The sequence below is a fragment of the Camelus dromedarius genome, chromosome 31 (assembly GCF_036321535.1).
Source record: "Camelus dromedarius isolate mCamDro1 chromosome 31, mCamDro1.pat, whole genome shotgun sequence".
In the NCBI taxonomy this organism is placed as follows: Eukaryota; Metazoa; Chordata; class Mammalia; order Artiodactyla; family Camelidae; genus Camelus; species Camelus dromedarius.
In genome coordinates, this window is record NC_087466.1 from 8,627,909 (window position 1) to 8,649,329 (window position 21,421).

The following is a 21,421-nucleotide window of genomic DNA, read 5'->3' on the forward strand; positions in this document are numbered from 1 at the left end:
GGCTGCCTCAGAGCCTGGTGCACCCCGCAGCTCCATCCCTAAATGCTGGGTCCTGTAATGACCATCGGGACTCATCACAAGGCTGAATCCAGGGAAGGAGATGGCTGAGCCCTTCACCCATCTTCAGTGTCCTACGAACTGGGTCACATAGTCAGCTGGCAGATGTCTCTTTCGTGATAATACCAGGCCCTGTCTGAGTTCATCCTGGTCAGTGGTGTGGGCTTCCCTGAAGTTATCAGGAAGGTCTGGAGCTTGGCCAGAAATAACCCTGAGTGGGGATCAGAGCTGGGGGTTCTGGCCCTGGCTTTGCCGCTTATTTGCTGTGCTTCCCTAGGCAGGTGTCTTTCCCTCTCTGGGCTCAGCGCCACTGCTCTAAATCATCAGTAAGGTCCTTGAGGAAAAAAACCTTTTTGCAGATTGGGTTTTTAATTATTAGATGTCTTTCCACCCTGGCCTCCCAAGCCCCATCAAGCTTGCCGGAGTGAGAGATGGTGGAGTCCCAGGACCCAGACTGGGCACCTCCATCCTGGCCCACTCACACCAAGCCCCAGGCTCATGGGTCAGCGGGCAAACCTGCCCACCACCTCGGGTGATCAGATGAGACCTCGCGATTTGGCTCAGCAACAGGCCATGAGAGCCACAACCACACGTGTACATGACGTGGACCCTGGGTCATCCCAGAGGGTTGTGAGGGATGAAGCAGGTGCCAGCTAAGCCTCCCTAAAAATAGGGCGGACAGGCATTTGTGTCGGGGCTGGAGTGCCGGCACTTACAGATAAACCCACGGGCAGAGCCAGCCCCGCTTGTGTGCCTGCCCCGTCTGGACAGACACTGAATCCGGTATAAATCTCCCGACCGCTTCGGGGGAGCGAGCAAGTCCACCGTCAGGGGAATCACCACCACACGCCTCTCCCAGGCACGGGAGCAGGAAGCGGCTGGGCTCGACTGACAATGATTCTGGAAGAGGCCACTTCCCCGGCTGGATCTATGGGACCCCCTCCTCCTCCTCCCTGGGGCGGGGAGGAGTTTTCACACTTGTTTTAATATTTTTAAAAAAACATAATAAGCTTACAAGATCCGGTGGCTCCGAGTCCGGCTGCCTTTTCCTCAGGGAAGAAAATCTCTGCTGGCTGCGGGCCGAGAAGCGGCGGAAAGATTCCCGGCTCCGGGAAGCGAGGTGTCGGAAGGATGAGGTGCGCTTGAAGGGGGTCCGGCTGGCGGGCTCTCCGCTCGCCCGCTCGTGGCCCACCGTGGTGGTCACTAAGTTGAGGGCCTCCTGGAAGGACCGCCGGACGGTCCCCATCCACTGGGTCATGTGGCTTTGGGCCACCGTGAGTTTGTCTCCCAGGTAATCCATGGGGCCGGGAGGAGAGGGAGGAAGGAGGTGAGATGTCAGGGCCCTCTCCCCTCTTCCTACTGTCCACTCATGGAAGTTCTGGGCTCACTGGAGAGAAAAGCCAGCAGCCCTCTTCAGCTGGACCGAGAGTAAATAGACATTGCTGAGCCAGCAGCTGGCGGCATCCTCGGGTCTCGCTTAGAACCGGAGGCGGTTCAGGGTCAGGCTGCGAGTCCACCCCCCGGAGCTGTGAGTAAACACGCTGGGAGCTCCAAGATCCAGTTCCCAGCACCCGCAGGCTGGCTGGCTGGCTGGCTCGGGTGACGAGGAGCTTTGAGGAACTGGGTTGCCTCGCTGGCTCCAGGGCGTGACGGTCCCCAGAGGTGGGGGAAGGAAGAGGCAGTGGCCCCCGGGCACCCTCGTCCTCACTTTCTCCCAGGTAGGCGGCCCCCCGCAGGCACCCGCTGGAAGGACTGGGTGTCCCCCACTGTCTCTGCCCCGTGCCTGGTTGCCCGTGGCGGCGGGGACCCCGCTCACCTGACCTGTGCAGGTTTCCAGTCCTCCGGCCGGGGGGTTCCAAACCTGTGGGCTGGCAGGCAGCTAGCTCATTTCCAGAGGCAGCCACCGGGGCCCCAGGTCCCCTGGCTCGGCAGCCCAGGATGACATCAGCCCCCGTTCTCAGCGAGGGGCTTCGCTGCCCAGGAATGCAGGAGGGGCCTCAGGGAGGTGGCCGCCCAGGGAGCTGACGTCCGCCTCTATTTGTTCTTCCCCCCAAGTCCCAACTCGCTCACCATCCCGCGGGGCTGATGGTGGCTGCACGTGCCCAACAGCCTACCCGCCCTGTGCCCTGACCGCGGGCGCACGGGGAGATGCGGCGGCACGTGTGTGCGTGTGGGCGCATGTGTGCATGTATGTCGGAGATCTGGCAGCCCGGGGAAGGCTGGAACAGTTGGGAAACTGCCTCTAGGGTGACAGGCAGCAAGCGTCTTGGGACCTCTGGCCGGTTGTCAGTCTGTCTCCCTCTGGCGGTCCGTTTCTCTGTCAGGTTCCCAGCCTCTCCTTCCTTCCCCTGTCTCCATTTCCACTTGTTCCTCCCTAAGCGTGCCTCCCTCTCTCTCCCTCCCTCTCTCCCTCTGTTCCAGCCTTCTCTCCCTCCCTCCCTGAAAGGCAACACCCAGCCAGGTGAAACAGCCCCCAAGGCCCCCAAGGAAGGAACGGGCCGGGCTGCATTTCAGTACAGGCGGGGTTGCCATGGCAACCCCGGGGCACAGCACCTGCCCCATCCTGGGCGCGCAGGCTCAGCACAGGGAGCAAGGGGAATGATTCATGGTTTACACTGGGTCACATGAGCGCCTGGGTTTTTAACTCTTGTGGAGCTGGAGTGGTTGGAATTTCCCGGGGTGGGGGCGACACAAGACAGCAGCATCTGAGACTGGAGGGGGTGCCTGTGGGGAGGGGTCAGCAGAGGCTGAATCCTGAAGGGAGGCACACTTGTTGAAGCAGCATTCTCCTTCTGGCAGGGATCCACCCTCTGCGTTACAGACGAGGAAATGCAGACTCAGAGACACAGATTCACTTGCCCAAGGTCACACAGCAAGGGTACCACCAGAGCATGGACGGAGGCTGTTTCCTCCCTTCCTGCCCCACTCCGGGTCTGACGTGGCGAATGGTCCAGAGCTGTGGCTCAGTAAATATTCATTGCTCAAACGCCGAGTCCGAGAGTGAAACTTTGATCAGTCTGATTGCATCCTGGGCACTTTTCCCCACCCACATCGCCCCAGTTTTGAACAAATATTTGCTCCCTAGACACCGATCAGAGGGCCTCACTTGAGAAAGTTTTTCATGGAGACGTCTCACAATGCAGCCAACGCGGGTCTCCTTCTCTGGATGCCTGGTCCTTGGGCTGTATGATCATTCATTCATTCTCCCGCTCATTCACATAAACAGAGACTGCGCACTCTGGGATGGGCCCCGGAGACAGAGACTGAGAACCATCCCTGTCTTCAAGGCTCACAGTCCGGCGGGACACTATCCTGGTGACTAACATTTACTGAGAGTGTAACTGAGACTCTGGTGCCATTCTAAGCGTTCATAGGCATTAACTCATGAATCCTCACACAAACCCATTTGACAGAGGAGGAGACTGAGGCCCAGAGAGGTGACGTCATCTGCGAAGGTCTTCCAAGGCGGTAGTCAGCCCCCTCAAACGGATCCCTGCCCCCTGTGGTTCACACCCTGGTGTGGTCCCCTCCCACAATGAGTCAGTGGTTTGTGTTCCCAAGAGATAAGGCAGAAGTAACTTCCAAAGTGAGACCATAAAAGGCATCACAGCTTCCACCTTGTGCTGGAGGAAGCCGACCGACTGCCAGGTTGTGAGGGCGCTCGGGCAGCCCTGCGGAGAGACCCACGTGGTGGAGTCTGAGGCCCCCAGCCCACAGCCAGCACTGACTCCCAGCCACGGGAGCGAGCCACTCTGGAAGCAGATCCCATGTCGCCCATCAAACCCTTGGAGGACCACTGCCCTGGGTGGCAATCCCACGAGAGGCCCCGAGCCAGAGCCACCCCGCCCCGAATTCCTGCTCCTCCCAACTTCCTGACCCAGAGAAATCACAGGAGATTCAAACGCCCAGCAGCAGGATGGCGCCTGACCCATCAGGAAACCAAGGGACAGCAGAGTGAGGGGAGAGAGAAGGGGGACAAGGGGCTCTTGCAGGACCTGTAGGAAGCATCACCCCATTATACAGGTAAGGGAGAGGGCACAGGGGCCCAGATCCTACCTCCACACATGTGTCTGGCCCAACCCACCACGCAGTACAGCCTCCAGGCTCCCAGAGCTTCTGGCCTCCGGGGTTTGTCCACTTTCCTCCCACGGAGCGTCTACAGCCAGCAGCCCTGCTCCCTCGCCCAGCGGACCGGGACTTCCAGTGGGCAGCCGCGACGAGAAAGAGCTGGGTGCTCCCCATCTAACCCCAGAAGAGCGTCACCAGAAATGCCCGAGGAGCTGGAAAGGGACGCAACTTTTTCACAGGCCACCTGGGCACAGACGCGAGGAAGATTTACTGAGAACCTTCAGGAGGAAAAAAGGTCAACCAAAGCAGCACCTAGGACACCTTTAAAATGATAACACCCAGTGTTGGCCAGGCTGCGGCAAGAGAGAGAACATTTATCCACAGATGGAAGTGGAAATTGGTATGTATTTCCTGAAGGGAATTTAGCATTTAAGATCCAAAGTCTTAAAAACGATGGTCTGCCAGTTAAGGACATACATGCTGAAGTGGACTGATGTCTATAACTTACTTTGAAATGCAGCAAAAAAAGTTACGTGTGTATACACACACACACACACACACACACACACACACACACACACACACAGAGGAATGGAAGGATGGCTACATCTTCATAAAGCAAATAAAGCAAACCCTGAGCAACTGCAGAATCCACCTGGTTAGACTACGGGTGTCCTCTGTACAATTCTTCCATATGTTTGAGATGTTTCATAATAAAAGGTTGGGGTGGGAGGGTGTGCCTGCCTTTTGACCCTGCGTTTCATGACCCAGTTCCACATCCAGCAACCTGTCTGGAAATGAGAAGGATCTATACAAACCTTTTGCTTCAGGGGTGTTTATCACAGTCATACACAATAGTCATCTTTGTGAAAAGTCAGTAAAATCCTTATCGTCCAACAAAGAGAGACTCGGCCAGGGCTGGGCCGAGCCATATTGACCTCAGAGGCAAAAGGAAAAAAATATCGGTAATACCGATCCTGCCTGTACGTATAATGTTGACAGTTTGCTCATCATGGATTTTTGAATTAATTTTGATTTAAAAAAAAATACTGCATTAAGATATTTATCTTGATGACACTTTTTTTTGGTGCTTCCTTCAGTTTTGTGCCCTGGGCGTGTGCTTTAGCTACCTCACCCTGGTCCCAGCCTTGGATATGCTAAACCCATAGAGTATCATAGTTAAGGGTTTGTAGACTTTAAGTGCCTCTAGCACTTGTTCACTGTGTGGCCCTGAGTAAGTTACTGAACCTCTCTGATTTTCAGAGATGAAATCATCAAAGTCATCACTGTCACTGACGCAGATGGTACTGTTTACTGTGTGCCCGGCATTGTATTACACTGTCTGCTCCTCCCACCAATGAAATGAGGTTTGTATTAGAGTTATTACCCCCACTTTACAGATGAAAAGTGAGGCAGGGGGATTCAGTGACCAGCCTAAGGCCACACAGCTATTAAGTGGTAGCGTGTGCGAGCCCCAGCTTTGCACCTTGGACAAGGCAGAGGAGGACTTGGTCCTTGCCACATCAGTCTGGGTGGAAGAGGAGTGTCAGGAAAGGCAGAGGAGACCAGGCAGCAGGCAGGACCGCACAGTCCCGCCTCCTTCCACAACGGGGGAGAGGGGTACAGAAGGGAACTGGGAAGCCAGATTGCGTGCCTGCTCCCCACTCCTGGCTCCCTTTAGGTACAATGTGGTCTGAAAGTGTAACTATAAAAAGCGTCACTCTCTGAAAACTGGGGCAGCCCGAGCACTATCCCCGCCAGAGGACTTTTTCTGCAAATTCTTCTGTTCTCTCCAGGAAACTCTTGGGATGTTGCTGGGCATCTAAAAGGAAAGAAAACCATCTCCTTACATAATTAATCCAAAAAGTGTTGGAGGAGCTACTGAGATCCAGGAAATAGATGGGGATTTTATCCACAGTGGGATGGAGAGCCTAGAGGTCACCATTTCTGGGTGAGCGTGTGCAGTTCCAGAAATCAGAATGTCATTCATTCATTCATTCATTCATTCAACAAGCGTTCCCTGTGCTGTTACTCTGTGTGAGCTCTGTGCTGGCCCTGAGGGGACCTATAGTCCCTGAAGAGCCCAGGGTAGCTTTCTGGTTTCTGCCATTAAGGGGGAAGGGAGTCCCAATGGACCACCTCAAACCTGAGGCTATATCATTTTCTCCCCTAAGTCTGATACAAACAAGCACATTCTAGAGAATCCCTTGGGTGGAAGAAAAAAACAGAAAAAAACCCGAACATTTGCAACACAAGTACCAAGGCTCAGAGGGACTAGTGAATAACATACTATAATGGAAACTTAAGAGGCATAGATGAAACCCAACCAAGAAAGTAGGAAGTTAAGGAATGAAGAGCAAAGGGAAGATGATCATTTACTGAGGATCTGCAATTGGAAGAATGAAATGTGGGTAGGGTTTTGAAGGGTGAATAGGAGTTCTCCAAGAAGGCTGAAAGAGAATGGCATATGCAAAGGCCAATGGGCATGGCCATATTCAGTCTTGCCTCTGGGCTTCTGCACAGGCTGTACCCCTGCCTGGAGCTGCCTTCTGCTATTCTCCATCTCTGTTAGACTTCTCCCTACCCCAAGACCACCTTCAGCAAATCTCCCCCAGGAGATCTCGATTAATTGCACGACCCTCTGCACATTCTGCTTCCCCAAATACTGGACACTCCAGGAGTATACATCCTGGGCCTGGAACTCTACTAATGTTATGTTGTGAGGAAGGTGATGCAATGGAAAAAATGATAACCATTAAGTGAGGATTTACCGTGTGCCGGGAGCTTGTTACCCCGTACACTTCACCTCACGTAACGCTTGCAACAACCCTATAGGGTGAGTCCTGTTTTTAATTATCCCCATTTTGCAGAGAAGGGCAGTGAGGTTTAAACAGCTGAAGGAATTTGCTCAAGGTCACTGAGCTGGAAAGTGGGGTTCTGGGACTTGAACCCAGATCTGTCTGATTCCAAAGCCCTCCCCCTTCTAGGGTCAAAGCCAGACTCTATCCACATGTCTAAAACCCCTTAAAATGGTCAGTTCTGCCCTAAGCCCCATGCATGAGGGCAGTGACTATTCCACACACTCCTCTGGCTTCCTCAGACTACCTTGGGTCAGGAAATGCCTGCAGAAGGACTTGTCTGCTTGTAAATCAAATAGTTTCCTTTCTTGACAGGTGGTCTGGATACTAATTCCTGGGACCATGTGTGAGAAGGGCTGACTTGTGAATCCAGCTTAAACCTGTTTTCTCTCCCCATGGGATGGAGCAAAGTTTTCGGAGGGCCAGTCAAAGGTCAAACTTCTCATTTCATTGAAGAATCAGGCCCAGGTAGGCAGCTGTCCCAGACCTCATAGTAAATCTGTGATAGGTGCCCTGATTTTCCATAGGAGTCGCTCACAATCTGGACTTTGACAGTCTCTGGGATGTGCCATGCTGTCTCTTGTTCAGTCCTTTGCACATGCTGTTCCCTCTGGCTAGGACACCATTCCACCTGTTCCTCGCCTAGTCAGAATCTCTTGTCCTTCAAACCTCAGTTTACTCCTTCCTCCAAGAAGCCTCCCTCAAAATCTTCATGCCCATGGAGGCCACCTCTCGGCTCCCACCTCGCCGTATTACCCCCACTGCATCATTAAAAGCTGGGCTGTGACTCAATTTACGCATCAGTCTCCCCACTGGACTCTGAGCCCACGGGCAGCAGGTGCGTGTCCCAGTCACCCTTGATTCTTAGCATCCAGCAATCAGCAGGGCCCTTGACATGCCTACCGTGTGGAATGAAGGACTCACTGAGGCTTGAACCCAAGTCCTACAACTCCCAGCATCCCTCTCCCTAGGCTGGTTTCCAAGGCAACAGGGAAAAGAATTCTGATATGGGAAACAACAACAACAACCACCCAGAAATGACTTGATCTGACAAGTCCACCCCAGATTATTTATAAACCAAGTCCAAGACTCTTTCCTTGTGTTCGTTTATTACATCCTTATTCAAATAGTCATTTTAATGACCTAAGATGCCTTTAATTAATCTTGGGAGGGGAGAAAAAAGTCATCTGGAAAGGAGATCTTTCTAGAAACAGCCAGGAACGCATCTCCCTGCTTTATCAGGCCCCACCCCGAGCTCAAGTAGAAAGTAGCGTTTTTCACACTGGGGAGAGCCCGCTGTGTGGCTCCGCCTGGCGTGGCGAGGCCAGTCTGTAATCACAGCCCCTCTTTGAAGAGCTGGGCGTCTAATAAAGCTGCACGCCCTGGCCTCCCCTAAAATGGAAACGGGGCGGCCCAGGACCCCGCCTAGTTCCTCCTGCTGGGCTGCCCAGTGGCCCTGGGGGCTGGGGGGCCACCCTCTCCTCAGGCCTCCTGGTAAGGCGAGGGGGACCCCCCTGGAGTCTTCATCTGGTTGCCTTGCCTGGGGTTAGAGGACACGTCTTTTTCCACCAGAGCAGCTGGAATTTCGCATTTTTGGATCAGTAAGCGAAAGAAAGCAAGATGTTCTTGGGGAACAACAGATCCAAACTGGGACGAGGGAGTCACAGCGTCCCCTAGGGAATTCATCCCTGAGCAGCGAGCCTGCTATCCTGCCCTAAGCACCCCGCAAGCAGCACCCCAAGATTTGAAGGCTCTCCCTGAGGATAACAAAAGGCTGGAAGAATGAGTAGACACCGTCCTTCCCTGCTCCCTCCCCCCTCCCTTCTGACTTCAATACACACCTGCATGAGGACCTACTATATATGCCAGGTGCTGGCGCCCCAATCCCTGGCCCCCGGAGCGGTTTTACTCTGGTTTTGAAGTAAAGATAATAACGAACTGCACTAGTTCTGAGCTGCCGAGGGCCTGCTGTGTGCCCGGTCACCTCTCCGACCTGCCCAAGCCAGGAGCATGCAATCCCCACTGCATAGACGCCAAATGAGGAAGACCCCGGCTCAAGTCACACAGCTGCCGCGCGCAGAGCCATGGCTGGAACCCAGGTCTGGCTGAGCGCACAGCCGGGGCCCTAACCACCAGGCTGCCCTGCCCCTGTGAGCGCCCCGGTTCATGCCAGAATGGGGCTGGATGGCGGCGTGCAGAAGAGGTGGTCATGGGAGCAGGGACCTTATCCCCATTCCTCTTTCTTCCTCTTCACTTCCCTTCCTCAGACTCAGGTCAGCCGTGAAGCCCAAGTGAAGCCTGACTGTGACGAGCATTGGGTTTCCCGAGATGGCCTCGGGGTCCCCCTCCCAGCCTCGGCCACCACAGCAGCTCCAGGGATCTGCAGGCCTGGGGGCCTCGGAGGGTCCCCTGTGCCCCACCTGTCCCAGCTGAACAGAGAGGAGAGGGCAAGCCAGGGCCCACTGACCAGGGTTTCAGGGCTGCCGGGCTCTGCCCCAACTACTGGGGGTCCCCAGGCAGTACCCCTCTCCTCTCCGGGCCTTGAACCCCCACAGAGGCTGCACCAGAAGTCCAGCTCAAAACCCCAGCTGCCTCCGCTCAAAGGCCACCCTGCCCAGCCTCGAGAGTGCAGCAGAGCTGGGTGCAAACACCACGTGGCCTCGTGCAAACACCCACGTGGTCTCTCCCTGCCTAGGGGGCCACAAATGGAGATTGTGACACCTGCCTCCTGGGTCAAGGGGCACAATGCAGGCCCTGGGCACAGGCAGGCGGGATGGAGTCAGATTCTGACGGGGATGTCTGCGGCTAGAGCACTCACATTGTGAGAACAGACTTAGAAGAAACGTGGCCTCCCAAATGCCTCGTCAACATCTATTCAAGTGCTTCAAGGATGCGGTTAATATTTACTAAGCACCAAAGATGTGCCAGGCCCTAAATCATCTCATGTCACCCCCTACACACACACACACACACACACACACACACACACACACACAGGGTTAATGGCAGAGCTCCCAAGACTGACTCTGTGCTGTGTCACCCTGGGCAAGTGGCTTGCCTTCTCTGAGCCCCTCTTTCCTTGTCTTTAAAACGGGATAAATTTCAGGTGGTGCTGAAGGTTACGTGATGTGTGTCCTGACCATCTCGTGAGAGCAGAACAACTATCCTCATTACACGGATGAGGACACTGAGGTGACGAGAGCTAAGAGGCGAAGTCTGGCTCAGAGGCCAGGGCGGCAAACCACGCTCGGCAGCTGTGGCTCAGAGGGCAAGGGGACAATGGGCACTGAGGAGCCGGCACCCCTGGCCCCCCACGTCCACCCCCACCATTCTCATCGCCCAGCTCGCCGGCCCTCGGCCGCCCTCCTCTCGTCTCAGAGCGGCTGTGAACAACAGTCCCCACTTGCCAATGCCTTCACACAGGCTCGGCTTTCTCCCGACCTGCTAGAGTTTTATTATCTTGGGCCTTGCTTCCTGGCACATGGGGAGCCCCTCCTCTGCGCCACCCACGCTGTTCCAGGAGCCATGCTGCGCCCAGCAGGCGGGGAGGGCGGGGAGCAGGGCGGCCAGGCAGCCTCAACACTCTGACAAAAGTGTGTCACCCTTTGGGTCCCCACAATAGCACACCTGTAGGCACGAGGTATATTCTGGCAGCCTTGGAGTCCTGGACTTTGGGCTACCCTGGACTCAGGGCTGTCCAGAGCCGTGTCCCCTCACAGGGCAGTGAAGGTGAGACCCCGGGCTCCCTCCACTCAGCTGCTTCCTGCCTGGGAAGTTACCTCCCGGCAGCCCCAACCTGACTGCTGCCCCCACACCGTGATGGTTCTTATTTCTGAATCTCACCTCCTCGGAGAATCTTCCCCTGACCACCTAGCACAAAGGAGCTGCCAGACCCCCTCTATCTTAGCATCCTTTCCTGTGCACGTTAATACCATTATCTGGTATTTTCCTGACTAGTTAGTATGATCTAACAAAGGCTCGTGAGAGCAGAAAGCTTGTGTCTCATTCTCTGTTACTGCCCCCATGCCTAGAACATTGGATGCTCTGAGTGTTGAATGAATGCATAAATGAAAGAATGAAGTGAAGAAAGGGGCGGGGAGGAGAAGCGAGGAATGGGGGATGAGTGGGAGGGGAGGGGAGGGAAGAAGCACTATGTCATTTGTACTGCAGTCCCCTCCCCTCCCCTCCCCTCCCCTCCCCTCCCCTCCTCTTTCCCTGGCCAGTTCCTGCGCACCCTTGAAGACTTCACAATAATGTCCTCACCTCCAGGAAGCCTTCCCTGCTTCCCTCCCCACTTTAGTGCCTCCTCTGCGCTTCCCCTCACAGCACTCCCCTCGCTGTCACGACAAGGGCCAACACCCTCACCCCTGCCTGCCGGCTGTGGACACCGTGAAGGTCAGGCCTGTTTCCATTCCCTCGTGTATTTCCGGGGCCCATTCTGAGGCCTGGCGCACAGCAAACGCTTGTTAAGGCCTAACCCCATACCAGGCCCAGGCTGAGTGCTCTGAATCAGGTAATTCACCTTGTAAGGAGGGGGACCACCTCAATCCCATTTTACAGGCAAGGAAAGCAAGGCAGAAAGAAGAAGAGCTACTTGGCTAGTGTCACACGGCAAGGACCCGGGGCGACCATTACACTGCACTGTCCTCCAGCGCTGACTGTGTGCAACCCATGAGGCACTTTACATAAACCTCATTCAGTTCTCATCAGCGCTTAAAGGAGACATCACGCTCCCTGAATCCCAAATAAAGGAACCAAGGCCAGGGACACACAGGGTCCTCATACCCAGTTCAAACTCACTCAAGACAATTGGGCACCTGGAAACTAATCAAAGAACTGGCCCAGAAAAATACAGCCATGAACAGCATTCTTCCTTCCTGGCCAAGCCTTGAAAATGCTGACTATTCACTCCCCACCCTCTCTTGCAGCAAGAGCACAGACATGGGATCAAATCCTGGCCAATGGGATCTGGGGGGGAAGTCTGCTGGGTGGGCTCAGGGAGAAGTCTTCCTCCCAATGCACCCCTTCTTCCTTGGCTAGATGTTGTCAGGTCTCCCAGGAATGGCTGGAACTGTGGCAGCCATTTTGGGACCATGAGGGGACAAGATGCTGAAAGGAGCGTAGGAAGATGGAAAGAACCGAGTTGATCCACTAATCCAGGATGTGGTATACTTTTTAAAGGGGCAGATAATAAATACTTCAGGTATGGTCAGCCACATGTGGTCCCTGTCACATATTTTTTTGGTTTTGGATTTTTTTTTTTTAATATTCTTTTTAAAATGTAAAACTCATTCTTAGCTCACCGGCCATAGTTTGATGAACCCTGCACCACGTTCCCTCCTACCACCAGGTGAAGTATCTGAAATAATACATGTTCTTACAGTTTGACCCAACTTTATGGGGTCTTTTGTTACTTTCAGCATCTTCAAAAGCATCTTCACTGACAGAACGACAGAAGTGTACCAAGTACTGGTAAGGATGTTGGGGCAACCGAAACTCTCAGGGGATGAGACGCAAAATGGTCCAACCACACTGGAAAACAGTTCGGCAGGTTTTTTAAAAAAAGCTTAACACACGCCTACCGTGTGATCCAGCCACTCCACTTCTAGGTGTTTACCGGAGAGAAATGAAAACCTGCAGAGACTTGAACAACAATGCTCATGGCCCCATTATTCACAGGAGCCAAAAAGTGGAATCAACCCAAACGTCTGTCAACAGGTGGATGGAGACACAAACTGGTACCTCCACGCAAAGGAACAGTCCTGAGCAACAAAAAGGAATGAGCCATTGATACCTAACCACGCCACGGGTGGATCTCAGATAATTAGGCGGAGTGAAAGGAGCCAGACGAAGAAAGCACATGGTGTCCAGTTCCATTTATATAAAAGTCTAGAAAATGCAAACAGATCTACTGTGACAGAGAGCAGATCCTGGTTGCTCGGGGGCAGGGATGGAGGGATGGCTTGCAGAGGGGCACAAGGAAACTCATGGGGGTGAAGGATGGGTTTATTATTTTAATCACAGTGGTGGTTCCTTGGGAATACACACATGTCAAAACTCATTAAATTGTACACTTTAGTTGTGTACGCTGATTGTATGTCAACTATATCTCAACAAAGCTGTCATACGCACAAAATAACAGTGGTGGCTCTTATAATCAGCAGAGCCCTTAGGTTCTGGGTAAGGGACGGGAGATGGGTAAGTCTTGGTCAAGTGGGTCCAGAAGAAAAGTTGGGGAAGAAGGAAGGTGGGAGCCTGAGAGTCCAGAGGCTGAGCTGAGGACAAGTGAAACCCAGTCCCTGAAATGTTCCTAATTTGACAAAGAAGGCCCCAGTGGGAGCTCTTGAGGACAGCTCGTAGACGAGTGGCTTTAACTTGTCCAGCCTCAAGGACCCACGTGGGCTGTGTTGAGCACCCCCAATTCTTCCTGGAATTCCCAGGGGCCAGAGCACACCCAGGGCACACACACCAGACAGAATTCTCCAGAAGCCCTAGACTTCAAAAAAAAAATTTTTTTTTCCACTCATCCCAGAAAGAACAGGAAGAACTCCCAGCTCAGTTCTCCAGCTACCATCTGCAACAGGCCGAGAACAAGTCTGGCTCCGCAGCTTCTCATCTGATCCCAGGGACAGTCTGCTTGCCAGCAGGCCCGGCAGAAAACCAGCCGCCCTCCCTCCGGCACTGCCCCCTCAGCGGGGACTTCTGTCCTAACCGGAGAACAACGGGCCCCGAGACAAGGCAGAGGAAGCCGCAGGCCAGCCCGGGAGGGCAGGTCAGGCTACACCATCAAGGGAGGAGACAGACCAGGTGTGCAGTGATGAATCTGGGCAGACTCACAGGTCACCGGTGTCCCTGTGGCTTTTTACTTTCAGAGACACAAATAAATATTACAATTTTAAATTAAAAAAAAATTTTTTGCCCCTGGATGTGATTCTGTGCAGAGATTGGACCACATGGAGTCCATCTTTTATAAGAACCACACGTACCTGTTCCCCTGGAATCCCCCAAAACCACACGATGAGGTGGGCAGTCCCTGTGCCCTTGTGCAGAGGGGGAAACTGAGGCTCACAGGCATTCAGTGTCTGGTCCAAGGTCACTGAGCTAGGAAGCCACAGTGCTAGGCCTGGAACCTGGCTTTGTCTGGCTTGTGGGCAGACATGCTTTCATCCACGTGTTCCGGAGGGAGCCCTGATCAAAGCCCCCAGCAACCCTACGCTCACAGCTGTCTGTCTTGTTTATCAAGGTGTCCCCAGTCCTGAGACCCTTCACAAGCAGCTGCTGAGTGAACGAGGGCCTCCAGCAGAGGGCCAGGCACAGAGCTGGTGCTCGGTGAGGACCTGAAGGAGGATGGAGGGAGAGACCAGAAGGAAGCGCTGGATCCCCAGACCCACCCAGGATGCAGACTCTGGTCATTAAAACACTAAGTCATAACTAGAACCAGGACACGTCACTGGTCAAGGCATCTTAAGCGTCTGTTTTCAGTCACCTTGCTCAAGACACATGACATAATTTCTGTCAACACTGTCCTGAGCTTCGAGCCTACATGCTTGTCCTTCCAAGAGAGGGAAGGAGGCGTGGAGAGGCCGCTGGGGGAAGGTCAAGGGGGTCATGTCGCATCAGCCATCACTGAGACGCACGACTACCGGGGAGGTGTGTTCTGGTCATTCTCAACTCTCACTCCCCGCCGCTAACCTGCTGTGAGGCCTTGGCTGTGTCCAGGTGCTGCCAGGCCTCCGTCCTCCTAGCAGACAAGGAGGGGACGCCACTGACCACCCGCGAAAGCCCTCCACGTCTAAACCACTCATTCGTTCCACAAAACCATCCTGAGTGCCTGCAGGTGCCAGGCCCCTCCCGAAAGCTCAGGGCTCGGGACCAGATCACCTGCCCTGATGTCTCAACAGTGGGCATTTCTGCTCCCGCCTGACGAACTCGGGAACAGCATTAAATGTCCTAGCTGTTTTGATGACACAAATCCTTTCTCAAGAAGGTCTGAGTTAACGGTTTGCTTTCCTCAAAAACAGCACCGAGGTTACAACAACATATGCTCGGATACAAAAGCCGCCCCCCCCACCCCGCCACGGGGGCCCGACGTGAGAACTGCTGGGGGAGAGGCAGGGGTGGACAAGGTGCCTGCAAGCCAGCGTCTCTGCCCAAAGAGGAAGACGTGGGGACAGTGAGAGGGTGTGTGTTGGGGGCGGACAGAGTGGAAGGAGGAGGGTCAGGCCAGATCCCAGCGCCTCCCCATTCCTCCCAAACAAGTTATTTCAGATTTTAATAATAACTGTGGTAACTAACTTCCCTTCCCCCTGCCGAGTGCTCTCATTTCAAAATGGGCTTAATGAGATCCCTTGGCGGGAGAAATTCTCGAAGCAATTGGAAAAGCCACGCAGGCATGACATGCCAGCCGCGGGTGATACGTCCTGGACACCGAGTGAACAGAAACAGGTCCGGGGAGGGAGGCCATCACTCACACACCTACCCTGGGCTGAGCACATGGTGGGGCCCCCATATCTTTTATTTCACTGATGCTCTACCAACAACCTCATGAGGTCTTGTCTCCCCTTAAAAGATGAGAAATCTGGGTCTCTGATGTGGTTACAGCCTAGACCGCGTGGGCTCAAAGCCTGGCCCGTCCACCAGGGAGATGTGTGACTCTGGGCGAGCCTCTGCACCTCCCTGAGCCTCAGTTTCCTCACCTATCTGTAAACGTGGATAACAACAGTGACCTCTTCAGGGGGATTTTGTGAGGACTGAGACACTGCCTGGTGGGGGGAGTCATTTAGCATGTAGTCAGTGCACAGTGAATGTGCTCATCAACTTAGAGGCAGTTGAATGGCTGGATTTGAACTCAGGAAACTGCTTGCTTACAAAGCTTCATCAACTCCCTCTCTCCACCAATCTGCAAGTCCCCTTCCTTTCTGCCTATCGATACCCTGTAGGAAATCAAAGCTAATAGAGGCGAGTGCGCCCACCCTCTCCGGCCCCCCGCAGCTAGGAGCCAACGTGGTGGTGCTGCTTCCCCAAAGCTGGCAGCCAGGGCCAGCCCCTCCTCCTAAGCTCCTCTTACCAGCTCCATGGTCTCACCCCCCGCAGCTGGCCGTCCCCCTGTCCCCTGCAGCACCGGTGCCTCCCCCTCCGCTGGGCCGGCCCCATCAGGAAAGCGTCAACATCACTCATCTTAAAAAGCCAAACGGAAAGTCCTTCAGTCCCACCCCCGTCTCTGCTTGGAAGTCTAGCGGCGCCTCAGATGTAACACCCCAGGACCGAGCTCTCGGTCCCCAGCCCCAGATCTTCTTCCTTCACACTCTTCTCTGTTACAGCAAAAACTACCACCGCCCACCCCACGGTCCTGGCCAGAAACCTGGAAACCATCCTCAGTGCCTCTTCTCACCATCCCCCAACCCCTCCAAAAATCGTCAGCCTGAACCAGATCATTTCTGGTTCAGAAGCCCTGCCATCCCGCCTCAGCGCCAGATCCCAGCCCCCATCACCTCCGGCCTCCCCACTTTACCTCCCGCCTCTCTCGTCCACCCCATCCTGCATCCCATCATGTTAGTCTCCACCGAGAGCACTCCGTCCATTCTCCACTACAATCAGAGTAAACTCCAAATGCTCTGCCTGGCCCTTGAGCCCCCTACCTGCCTCCCCACAACCCCTCTTACTCAATACCAGGCCGGCCGCTTTGACCTTACTGTTGGCTTCAATCCTTCCACGCTGGTTCCAGCCTCAGGGCCTTTGCATGTGCTGTTCCCACTGCCTGAAACACTCTTCCCCCGGGGCCCCACAGGTGGGCTCCTTCTTTCAGATCTCTGCTCATATGCCAGGTCCTTCTAGAGGCCTTTCCAGCCACACCTCCTCCCAGCCTCTCTCTGCCACATCTCCCTGTTTTACTGTCTTCATGAATTTATCAGTATTTTCTGTTTGTATATCTTATCTGTCTCTCCCACTGGAAAACACGCTCTGCTGGGGCAGGGGCCTTGCTTTTCTCATCCAGCAATGATGCTCGGTGCCTAGACCAGTGTCTGACACAGAGCAGAGGCTCAAAAAGTACCCGTTGAGCGGATACACTGTTGAATAAGTGAATAGGTAAAGAGCGGATGAACACGCAGATACACCACACAAACTCTGTGGGGCTCCGCGTGCTCATCCCTAAAGCGGAGGTGTCAGTCCCAGCACCCACAGGATGCTGTGACGATGAACCCTGGCGGACAGGTGCCTGGGAGACGCTCAGAAAAATACCTGCTGGTTAAAGCACTTCGGCCGGCCGAGACCCAGCGGCAGGAATCTCCTCTCAAAGCCTCACTGCATAAAACACACTTAAAAGCCGAAATTCTGTAGCTGAGTTACAGCGGCTGAAGGTCTAGCGAGGACCATATGTATGAACATGATTCGCTGTGTTACCCGGTAGCCATGGCAACTGAAATCTTCAAGTACAGTTCCGTCTCGCTTTAACTTTTCAACGCAGAAATTTCTAAAAGGAAATGTTCAGAATCTTTTCCCCGGTGACATTCTACAGAACAGACATCCTCGTTTGGCTCCCAGAGGGGGAAAACACAAAATGTCAGACTCCTAGGAGATAAACTGGTTTGCAAAGAAAGAGGTTTCAATTTTTTTTTTAATGTGAGTCTATTTCTGAGAGTAGGAACCAGATCACCACCATCATCATCACCATAAATACTATTGTAAGCAAACAGAAGTGTTGCTTGTAATGGAATGGACCAGGACTTTAACCTTCACTCACGCACTTGGTCATTCAACACTCACTGAATGTCCACTGTGTGCCAGGCCCTATGCTGGACTCCAGTGGATACAGCAGAGGATGAGGCAGGTGAAGATGCCTGCCCTTGTGGAGCCTGTGGTCCACAGGGAGAGAAGTCCGTGGAACAGAGATCAGCACTCCATGATGGAATTCTCAAGAAATAGCAAGGAGCAACATGGTTGGTGGAGGAGAAAGGACTCACCTGTGGGATCAAGTAGATCCATCACTCATTGGCTGTGTGATCTTGGGCAAGTCACTGCACCTCTCTGAGCCCATGATAAAGGGGTGATTAAAAAAATACTGCTTAATGGAGGTGCTATGTGAACCCAATGAGATGACAGAAAAAGTGCCCTGGGTGGTGCCTGGTACACAGCTAGCACTCAGCGACCAGCGCCTTTTCCCTTACAGAGGAAGGAGCCAGCCTGGCTGTTTCTCCCAAAGGGGCTTCAGAAAAGCTCTCTGGATATGTGGTTTTCCCAAAGAAATGCAGTATTCTAGAGGACCAAAGGAGTCTAGGCAACATCTGAGATTTCAAGTTTCAAAACAAATGTGGGAAAAGACTGGGAGAAGAGGAGACATTAACCAACTCAGCCTCACAGCCAGCTGAGAGCCCCACCGCGGCTGGAGTCCTGCGAAGTTTCAGGTTGGGAGCCGGGCTGAACTGGCCCAAGATTGACAGCCTGGGGGATGCTAAGAGAAGCCAACACTGTGGCTTCTCTCCAAACTAGCTGTGTGTTTGGGGAGGCTGGGGCCTTAGATGCTAAAAAAAAAATCAAGATCTCTCAATGGAGACAGCGTTGGAGCTGCAGGCTCCAGAGGTCACCAAGCCCCGGGGCCCGAGAGCGGCAAGAGGCCACTGGGCCAAACCCCTTATAAGGAGCTGCCCGCACCCCTGGATTCTCAGAGCAGGAGGGAAACCGTGACTTGCGATGTTGCATTTGAACATCAGGCTGGAACCCAGACCTCAGCTGTGTTTGAGGCAGGCCACCTGCTCTCGGTTTCCAGCTCCGTCCAGACACCTCCTCTCCCCTCTCTCCTACCCCTGCCAGCCCCAGCCTATCTGGAAAACCATATTCAACCTTCAAACGGCCCAGGAAGTCCACGCGAGGCACTTCCCCTGCAGACGCGGCACACGAGGGCACCAGGACGTCTGCACAAGAATATTCACCACAGCGTTGTTTATGGCACACGAAACTGGAGATGATCTACGTGTCCATCGAGAGGTGACTGGCTCCATAAACAGAGTGGGAGGGAAAACAAAAAGCCATCAGGAAGGAGCCAGACGCCTTGTGCTGATAGGGAAAGGTCTCACTGCTGTGAGACAAAGAAAAATCAGGGCATAGAACACTATGTATGGTCTGATGGGTGTTAAATAATGTGTGTGTGTGTGTGTGTGTATCCAGAAAATACAGATATATGCACAGATAGTCTTACATATGCAGAGAATACTTCTGAAAGGAGACGCATGAATCTGTCACCAATTTCTAGGGAGGGAGAAGACTGCAGGTTGGAGGTGGCAGAGAGACTAATTTTTCTTTAGCGTGCTATGTTGGTTGCATGGTTAGAAACATTTACTACGTCCATGTGTGACTTTTTCAATTAAAAAAAAACACTATTTATTTATGTTTGGACATCACCTATGTTGAATTTCTTCCCGCTAAAAACGGGCCTCACCTCCCTCCAGTGTGTGGAGACACTCCCGGTATAGCACCATCACCCACGTATCCATTTACATGGCGTCACCCCTCCTCGGAGGCACGGATGTGCCCGGCACAGGGCACTCACTCAGTCCTGCTAGAGGAGTCAGCGGCACCATACATAACCCGTTTATCTACTTCCATCTTCACAAGGGCGCTTCACTTTTTACCAAGTTACTATTTATTGAGCACTGATGTCTCCAAGCCAGCCGATTTACACCCAGCACTTCACTGCACTGAGTCAGTAACTCTCGAGGCCGGCTGCCCACAGCGGATGCTGTCGGTGCCCTGCCAGACCCCCGGGACTGGCTGGGGTACCCACCCCCCAGGTTCTGGGGTGCTAGCTGCCACAGCTCACAGCCGCCTCTTCCCCAACAGTGGGCCCTGGCCTGTGGCGGAAGAGCTGCCCAGCTTTTCCAAGGTGGGGCTGACTTTGTGGTGCTGTTGGTCCCCAGAACTCCGCCAGGGATCAGGAGGACTCAAGCTCTTGGTCACTAAATTGCGGACACATGAATCCTCGTCTCTATTTCTGTTTCTAGGGGACCCGGCCTGAAACGCTGCCCCTCAGAATCAACCGGGGCAGACAGCTCTTTAAACACGGTTGCTGGGAATCTACCGAAATTGTAACTCCAGGAGCGGGCAGCCTGAACACAGGGAGCAACAGACTTGTGGTCAAGATAGAAAACCAGGATCCTGGATGTGTGTGGGGGTGGGGTGGGGGAGGGAGGCTTATAACACCCATTTCACAGATGAGAAAACTGAGGCTCAACTTAAAGTCACAGAGGTAGATTTGAACCCAGCTCTCCCAGACCCCAAAGCCTTGACTCTGCTCTGTTCCCACTGCTCAGCTGTGAGGGGGTTACAGACCTTGCCCAGCATCAGGACAAGGTGATTTTACGGGCTGGCTTCCGAGTGGAACAGTGTCCCCGGCTTCACTTGCCTCATGCAATAACTGCCTGGAAGCCTCTAAAATAGAACCGCTAACGTGGTCAGGAAGCAGGGTCCCTGGGGGGTACTGTCCCTTGGCCAGCCGGCGCTGGGGCCTGGTGTGGCGCCCGGGTCCCACCAAGGCCAGCCCAGGCTGAAGGAAATACGGGAAGCGGCTCTCAGGCAGGCCTCCGGGATTTCCTGTCCACCTGTGCAGACGGGAACAAGAGGAAGTCTGCTGCGGGGATGGGTGAGGGATGGAGGACGCTCCCACAAAGGTCAGGGCAGCACAGGAAGTATGTGCTGAGCACCTGCTGTATGCCTGGCCCTGTATTAGGACCAAAGAAAGGAAACGAACAAGATCCCAAAGTCTCATTTACGTACTCCTTTGCTCATTCGTTCATGAATCCAGTTCAACAGACATTTATTGAGCACCTACTGTGTGCCAGGCCCTATTCTAGGAACTGGAGAAACAAGTAAGACACGTCCCTACCCTCAAGAAGCTTCACTTTTCATTTATTCATTCACATATTCATTCATTCAGTTCAACACTGAATGAGCATCCACTACAAGACTCTGGGCCGGGCACTGGAAAGACAGAGATGAACAAGGCAAGGTCCCTGATGACGAGCAGTTTCACTGGGTCATTCTTTTCATTCGCTTTGTCTTTCATTCAGCTCCAGAGACAATACTGAGCACCCACTGTGTGCCCGGCTGTGGGTACAGATGTGAAATAAGATACCTGCCCTCCTGGTGGAGAGTTCATTGATGGAACGAAAGGCCATGAAGCACTGTGTTTACGTGACATGGATACAAACCAAGGCCCAGTCTCACTCCCTTTTCCTTCCCTCTTTCATTCGGTGCAGTGAACATTTATTGAGTGCCTACTGTGTGCCAGGAACCCAGAGGTGCACAGGAGAGAATCTCCGTCCTTAGGGAGACAGCCTTTCCCCTCTCCTTCACCAATTATGGGTTCAGTTCACCAGACATTCATCGGGCATCTACTGTACGTCAGACCCTGGGGAGGCAGAGGAATGAGCCCCAGGCCTGGCCCC

At 53.7% G+C, this 21,421-nt stretch overlaps 1 protein-coding gene across 3 annotated transcripts in view; it reads right to left on the minus strand.

Moving 5' to 3' along the window:
• The window catches only part of KIAA1671 (KIAA1671 ortholog), a 115,393-nt gene that overhangs the window by 60,983 nt on the left and 32,989 nt on the right, over positions 1–21,421 (minus strand). Inside the window, exon 1 of one of the 3 annotated variants that reach the window (XM_064481120.1) lies at positions 1,073–2,499. The exons of the other annotated variants lie outside the window; for them this stretch is intronic. Within the exon in view, the coding sequence (XP_064337190.1) occupies positions 1,073–1,357 (285 nt within the window). The 5' untranslated portion in view covers positions 1,358–2,499. Of the gene's footprint in view, positions 1–1,072; positions 2,500–21,421 lie in introns of those variants that run through there. 3 annotated transcript variants of the gene reach the window in all.